The sequence below is a fragment of the Crinia signifera genome, chromosome 6, assembly GCF_055691185.1.
Source record: "Crinia signifera chromosome 6, ASM5569118v1, whole genome shotgun sequence".
NCBI classification, from domain to species: Eukaryota; Metazoa; Chordata; class Amphibia; order Anura; family Myobatrachidae; genus Crinia; species Crinia signifera.
The window spans coordinates 30,574,657-30,582,731 of record NC_139222.1 but is presented as its reverse complement, the minus strand read 5'-3'; the positions used below and the strand labels follow the sequence as shown (position 1 = coordinate 30,582,731).

At 41.1% G+C, this 8,075-nt stretch overlaps 1 protein-coding gene across 1 annotated transcript; it reads right to left on the bottom strand.

Moving 5' to 3' along the window:
* Positions 1-1,723: 1,723 nt before the first annotated feature.
* LOC146009568 (uncharacterized) lies at positions 1,724-7,751 on the bottom strand. The gene is made up of 5 exons (XM_083150015.1): positions 7,433-7,751; positions 7,097-7,165; positions 5,276-6,394; positions 3,579-3,754; positions 1,724-1,837 (listed from the first exon to the last, which is right to left on the bottom strand). Exons 1-5 carry the CDS (start codon positions 7,749-7,751, stop codon positions 1,724-1,726), a joined length of 1,797 nt encoding a protein of 598 aa, XP_083006141.1.
* Between the last annotated feature and the right edge of the window lie 324 nt (positions 7,752-8,075).

The window sequence follows — 8,075 nt, the reverse complement described above, 5'->3', positions numbered from 1 at the left end:
CACAGTTTTGTAGATGAGGTCATACCAATAACTTATATAGAACTGATCACATTATTCTAGATGACGTCGTACTAATGACCTATACAGAACTGGGTACAGTATTCTAGATGAGGCCGTACCAATGACTTATACAGAACTGGACACAGTATCTAGATGAGGCCGTACCAATGACCTATATAGAACTGGACACAGTATTCTAGATGAGGCCGTACCAGTGACCTATACAGAACTGGGCACAGTATTCTAGATGAGGCCGTACCAATGACCTATATAGAACTGGACACAGTATTCTAGATGAGGCCGTACCAATGACCTATACAAAACTGGGCACAGTATCTAGATGAGGCCGTACCAGTATACTATACAGAACTGGACACAGTATTCTAGATGAGGCCGTACCAAAGACCTATACATAACTGGGCACAGTATTCTAGATGAGGCCGTACCAGTATACTATACAGAACTGGACACAGTATTCTAGATGAGGCCGTACCAAAGACCTATACATAACTGGGCACAGTATTCTAGATGAGGCCGTACCAATGACTTATACAGAACTGGACACCGTATCTAGATGAGGCCTACCAATGACCTATACAGAACTGGACACAGTATTTTAGATGACGCCGTACCAATGACCTATACAGAACTGGACACAGTACTCTAGATGAGGTCGTACCAGTGACCTATACAGAACTGGACACAGTACTCTAGATGAGGTCGTACCAATGACCTATACAGAACTGGACACAGTACTCTAGATGAGGTCGTACCAGTGACCTATACAGAACTGGACACAGTATCTAGATGAGGCCGTACCAATGACCTGTACAGAAATGGACACAGTATTCTAGATGAGGCCGTACCAATGACCTATATAGAACTGGACACAGTATGATGGCTTGTCTTTTGAGCCCCAGGAAAGTTTCAGTACTTGGAAATCACACGACACAGTTACGCTGACCGTCAGACAGATGATGGTGAAGGAGATGTGTTTTTAATATCAGCTGTTGCCTTTTTATACATAAAGTCACCATTTCTTTTACTCCCATAAAGGAGTGTTCATTACAAAAAACATGCATATTCATATACAACACACCCCTTAAGGTGGGGTTAACAATTAAAACTTTGGTTCGACGTGGGTAACGTAAGAATACGTAAGATAAATGGTATCTCTTATATCCATTAAAGGAGCGAAGTTCTATAGACTGGGAGTTGCTTCTATATTATGCTGAATTTGCAGTACGTCTAAGTAGAACATACGTCTTTTGTTTAAACATATGAGGTCTCACATTCCTGTACTATCTTGGTTTACATTAAAGGGGCCCATTTTCAGTAATGTCTGGTTTTTCTAATGGAAACTAGACGTATAGAGAGATACACTTAAATTTAACTGTTTCAGCAGTCTGGAGAGATAGGTACAATAAAATTTAAGCAATACTTAATACTGGCTAGCAAGTCTAATATGATATAAGAAATATATAATGTTAAGTACTATAACGTTATCATTTTCCCTCCTTTTTATAATAATTAAACATTACAATTGAGATTACATTGTTTACATACAGTAGTAAACAAAACATACAAAAAAATTATTATAAATGTAAGAAAAAACTCATAGTGGTTGGACATCTTACAATACAAACTGCCTATGCAAAGGACTAGTCACATCAGATGGGTCTAGTGGGTTATAGTCCTGAGACCAGGAAACTATTTCCTGGGGTCAGAAGGCAACTGGCCGTTGGCTCACATCCATCGGAATAGACTGATCCTCTGCTTTCTGTGTCCGTCCAGATATGAGTTGTTTGAACTTGGTTGTAGTTATTGCAGACTGGCACTGTTTCAAACAGACAGAGAAAACACACATCAATATCTTGACAACAATATAAACCAGTATGCATAATCCTATAATTTTTAGGCTGAACATGAGAATTCCCATAAACCATCCACTGATTCCTGAAAACCATGTGGATGGATTCAAGAATGATAGCCAGCCCCACTTTCCTCCTAGAGTGTCAGGTGTATTATGCTCAGTGGCATAAATCCGTTTTTCCTCTTCTATCTCTTGTATATGTTTTTCTATTGTCTCTTGAGCATTGTCAGTCTCATTGGTAATAAATGTACAACACAATATTCCCGTCTGAGTATATAAGGTCATACAATAGCCTCCTGTCTGTGCCGTTAAGTGGTCCAGAACTAATCTGTGTTGTAACTGTTCTTTTTTTACTTCTTGAATTTCTCTTCCTACATATCTGAAGGTGTTATCATATATTTCAGTAATGTTATCTAATAACATTGCAAGTGATTCAACTCTATAATATGATTTTGACCCAAATAGGTCCAAAAATCCCATTCTCTCATGCCAGGGTGTGTAGATTAGCTTTCTTGCCTTTTTCCCTGCTTCTTTTATTTCCCTTCTGTCCCTGTGTATGGGATTATACTTCCCTATCAGGCCTTCTTGGCCTTTGATTATGTTTTTTAGATCTTCATGCTTTATCACTTGCGCTGCAGGTACTATGCGTCCTAGTGTACAATTTCCATAGTCACCATAAACAAGCCACTTGTAGGCGTATTTCCCACATAAAAAATACAAATTATTTGGGAGAATTGGAGGTATGCTATCCCACATTTGTTTTAGGTTAATCAATCCTTTTCCTGCTACTGTACCATTAACTACGAACTGGTCAGGATTGCTTCCTGTCTCATTCATCCAACTAGGAAATCCTGGCCCTGGCCACACTCCAATATTTAACATTTCCCTTAGTGCAGGTTTATCATCATATGGTGTTAAAAACATTTGGTATGGAGGTACTCCTAATTTGAAGGTGTCAGGGGCACTACCAACTCTAAAAGGGGCCTTTGAGCAAGGATGAAATGTTCCTAAGTAGGTGTTTGAGGGGGAAATCTTTTGTTTATTATAGCCAAGTATGGTTTCACCCTTTTTCTTTTTTTTCAATTCAATGCAAAAAGATACATTTGGGGTAATTAGGTGTGCTAGCAGTTTAGGGGATTCCTTGCGTAAGTATTGGCTAACTGATGCTTTGAATGGTTCACTATCTGCACGGTTATCTTCAAATAGTGCCCATTCTTCATATGTGATGGGGATAAATGTCCACTCTCCTCCTCCTGAGGTAGGACCTTGTGAGCAGATCCAACAGTTTGTAGTGTTAAGGGCATTCCCTACCAAATTATGTAATTGCAACAACATATTTCGGTTTTCTCCAGTAGGGGCCTTACACCATTCTATACATGTCTCCTCAGGTGACTGTTTACAATACTCACAAATACACCTTGAGATGTGTGGTAAATTTCTACATTCATGATCAGGGTTTGCTACTTCCCTTTTTCTCACATAATGTGGTCTGGGATAGACTATGGAGGTGCTTTGTACTGTACTGTTGTTATTAGCATAATCTGGTACCTCTAGTACTGTACATAACCATATTATTGCCACTATTGTGGTTGCCAAACACATAATACATCCCCATAGACTTTTATCTGATTTGGGCCCCAATAACATTTCAGCAAACTGCATCTCCAAACTTAACTAGTAGTTGTTTACAATGGGAGGCATGAACCCATGCGTCTCTTCCCTCTAGCTTCACAGATGTTGGTGTAGTCAGTAGAACCTGAAATGGACCATCATATCTGGGCTCAAGTGATTTCCGAACGTGTCTCTTGAGATATACCCAATCTCCTGGCTGGAGATGATGAGGATTGTTCTCTGCTGTAGAGTCTGGAAGTGAAGCATAAGCTGCAACATGAAGTTGGGTTAGTCTTTTAGTTAGTTCTTTTACATAACAGGTTAGATCTGCATGTTTATGCACAAGTTCTTGTGGGTAGTAACATCCTATCCTAGGTATGCTACCAAATAGGACCTCATATGGAGAGTATCCTGACTTTTTGTGAGGAATGGTCCTCATGCTAAAAAGTGCTAAAGGTAAACATTCTACCCATGTTCTACCTGTGTCCTTCATTGCCTTCATAATCTTGGATTTTAAAGTATAATTAGATCTCTCCACCAAACCAGAGGCCTCAGGCCTGTGTGCCGAGTGGAAAGCCTGTTGTATACCTAAATCCTGCATTATGTGTCTCATTACTTCACCTGTAAAGTGTGTACCCCTATCTGACTCAATGACATCTGGGACACCATATCTACAGACAATTTCTGAGAGGATTTTCTTAGCTGTGTTCCTTGCTGTGGCCTTTGCCACGGGGAAAGCCTCAACCCATTTAGTCAGGATGTCGACTATTACAAGTGCATACTCATACACTCCACACTTAGGCATCTGAATATAGTCAATCTGCAGTCTCTGAAAAGGAGCTGTTGCTTTTGGTATTGCCCCTTGTGGAGTTTTTACTCTTATCCCTGGATTGCTTGTTCCACAGATCCAGCATGCTTGTGTGTGACGTGCTGCTGCCGATTGGAATCCTGGAGCAATCCATCTCTCTTTAGTAATGGCAGTCATTTGATCCTTCCCAAGGTGGGTCTGTCCATGAGTGACTTGGCACATGGCTGGGTACAGTACTCTGGGTAGACATAACAGTTCATCTTTTTTCCAGAGCTCTGTTTCTTCATCTTTTGCTGCTCCTTTCCTTTGCCACTCTGCTTTTTCCACTGGACCTGCTTGGTCTTGGAATTTCTTTAATTGATGCATATCTGCCATGTGTTGTGGTTCTTCCGTTTCTGTCACAACCAAGTAGTGTCTTTTTTCTACTGGCTGGGCTTTTGCTGCTCTCTTAGCTTCTGCATCTGCAAGATTGTTTCCTCTTGTTTCTTTCGTTTGATTCTTTGTGTGTGCTTGAATCTTGATGATGGCAACTTTGTGTGGCTTCATTAATGCTTGAAAAAGTTTTTTAATGAGGTCAGCATGCTGTATCTGTTTTCCTGTAACTGTTTTGAAGTCTCTGCTTTTCCAAATTAACCCATAGTCCATTGTCACTCCCCAGCTATATCTGGAATCTGTATAAATGTTCGCTGTTGTATGCTCTGCGTGCTCCAATGCTTTAGTAAGGGCCACAAGTTCAGCTGCTTGTGCTGATAAGTGTGCTGGTAGGGCTCCAGAAGTTACTACTTCAGTGTCGGTAGTGACGGCATATCCAGTGTAGGGTGTGCCATTTTCATAGTATCTGGACCCATCAACATATAGTTCGTAATGAGCATTGGGTATCGGCATATCTTGGACGTGTGGCAATGTCTGGGTTTCTTGTTCCATCAAAGCAAGACAGTCATGAGAAAAATTTTGAGTACAAGTATTTTCATCTTTGTCCTCACCTTCACCTTCACCTTCTGAATCTACTTCCATTCTCTGAGCTGCTGTAGATATTCTCCCTCCTTGTGAACATTGATGTTCATACTCCTTATGTTCTGGCAACAGGGCGGGGAGAAGCGTTGCTGGATTTAGAGTGAGACACCTCTTGATTGTCACATTGGTTGCACTCAATAGGGACACTTCGTACTTGGTGAGTCTAGCTGCTGAAAGATGTTTGGTTCTTGCTTGTTGTAGGATTTCTGTTACAGCATGTGGTACTTGAATGGTTAGTTCATGATTAAGAACAATGTCTATGCATTTATCCTTCAATACAGCAGCCGCTGCTACAGCTTTAATACATGTAGGTGATCCTTGAATGATATTGTCAAGCCTGCTGGAATAGTAAGCAAGAGGTCTTTGTCTTGTTCCGTGGCTTTGTGTTAACACTCCCAAAGCATGTCCTTTTTCCTCATGGCAATACAAGGTAAATGGTTTAGAATAGTCTGGTAGGCCTAGGGCAGGTGAAGAGGCAATGGCCAACTTTAATTGCTGAATCGCTTGAGCCATTTCTTCATCTGTTGGATGCGGACCATCTGTTTTGATTGCATTGTATAATGTTTGCATGTAAACTGATGCAAGAGGTATCCAGTCCCTGCAGTAGCCCACCAGGCCTAGGAATGACCTGACTTGTTTAACAGTCTTTGGTATCTTGGCTTGCAGTATTAGCTTCTTTCTGTCTTCTGTCAGGTGTTTGATGCCTTGAGAGATACAATGTCCAAGGAAGACAACTTTTTGCTTACAGAGCTGTAGTTTTTCTTTTGAAGCCCTGCAGTCTTGTTCTCCCAAGAACTTGAGTAGGGACACTGTTTCCTGTTGGCATTTGGCTTGAGTTGTTGTAGTCAACAAGAGGTCATCAACATACTGGATAAGCTGAGTTTCTTCTGAGTAAAAGGGTCTCCAAGCCTGGAGAACCAGTGACATGGCTTCAGAGTAGTCACTGGGGCTAGTGGCGCCCCCTTGAGGCAATCTTGTCCAGCAGTATTGTTTGCCATCATGTGTAAAAGCTAACAGTTCTTGAGAGTCTTTAGTAATAGGTATCGAGAAATATGCATTCGCCAGATCGATCACCGTAAACCAGGCCCCTGATGGTGGGATCTGATTCAGCAAGGTGTGTGGATTAGGCACAATGGGACAATTAATTAACAGTCTCTTGTTGACCTCTCTTAGATCATGAATCATTCTGTATTGGGTCTCTTCAGAACTTGTGATACTTTTCTTCTTCACAGGAAATAAAGGAGTAGACCATGGTGATCTGCATTGTACGATGATGCCGGACTGTAGATAAGCTTGTAGTTGTTTGGTGATGGCGGCTCTTTGATCAGGATTCAGTGGATATTGCTTTACGGATACTGGTACTGTTCCTGGCTTTAATCGTAGTTGGACAGGTTGTACGTTCAGCTTGCCAGTGTCCATCTTTCCCTTAGACCACAGCTTGTCCGGTACTTGAGATGTGATCCAGTCTGGGAGGATAACTTCAGCAGAATCTGTAATAGATGACTGGGAAAGAAATACATACACAGCTGCATCTATTTGAGGTAGTAAGTCTTTGGATATATTGGATTTATATTTGATCCCAGTCTCTGTATATTCAATTGATGCTTGCATTAATTGCAGAATGTCAGCTCCCAACAAATTTACTGGACATGTAGATGAGGTAAGAAATTCAATCGGTATAGGCGTGCATTCATCATTAACAAGTAAAGAGGTTGGCTTACTTCTCCTAAGTGGAAGTGGCTGTCCACCCAACCCTGTACCTTGTATAGTGTTTCTGGACAGTAGCTCACTTGGAACTTCTTCTTCTCTCAGTACAGTGAGACTAGCACCTGTATCAATTAGACATTCAAGTGTGTGTCCTGTGGGAAGAGTGAGAGAGACAGTACCTTTTGGAGAGTTCATCTTTTCTTCAAAATGGAATGCTGCTACGCCTTTTGGAGACTGAAATTGTCATGCCTGTTTTTTGTAAGGCAAGCCATCTGTCAAGTTCTTGCCTTGTAGCCATCGTTGATATTTGTGACAATTTTTTTTAATGTGCCCCAAATTTTTACAAAAATAACATCTGCCTGTAACATCGTTCCCCTCAGAATCACGTTGTACCGGTCTTACCACTGATGGTTTGGTACCTGCCATCTTTGGACCGCTAGTAGGGTCTTTTTTGTTCCAGGGTTGAACGACATTAACCTGAATAATTGGCGTCTTGTTGTTCTTCTTCTCTTTTTTCTCTCTCTCTGCATCTTCCAGGCCTTCCAGAATCTGTAAGATTGCACTTATATCCATAAAGTTAACTTCAGGTCGTATAACAAGCAATTGAGCTCTCATTTCAGGACGAAGCCCATACAGAAACTTAGTTTTAAACAGTCTTTCATTGGCTGGATTGTCAAGTGGGTAACCTTCATTCTCTTGCTTAGTAACAACCTTGTCATGGTATTCCTTTACTGTCATTTGCTTCTGTTGTATATCTGGCTGTGCTGGTGCCTGAGCAGCCAATCTATGACATCTGTGAGTTACCCTGTCCCCCAGCTGCACCCCACTTTCTGTTGTGTACTTATTCTGTGGTACATCCACTATGGCTGGTAACCCGGGGTGAAGGGGATCAACAGCAACATTTGGCAAAGTCTGTATTACATTCCATTCCCCTGTACCTGCGGTTGCTCTTACAACCTGTTCTAAATCTACCCAACATGGTCTGTGTATGATAATAGCCTGTCTGATTTTTTTATCATACTCTAATGAATTCTTCCTTATATCAGGTAAATCATTTACAAC

Bases quoted from the DNA above. Each gene is read 5' to 3' on its own strand.
- LOC146009568 (XM_083150015.1), bottom strand. From the start codon at position 7,751: ATGACAGTAAAGGAATACCATGACAAGGTTGTTACTAAGCAAGAGAAT. The intron at 6,395-7,096 runs GTGAGCTACTGT...TCCCACCATCAG, and splicing joins GAGAGAAGAAGAAGTTCCAA to GGGCCTGGTTTACGGTGATC. The intron at 1,838-3,578 runs GTTCATGCCTCC...TGTTTGAAACAG, and splicing joins TAGAGGGAAGAGACGCATGG to TGCCAGTCTGCAATAACTAC.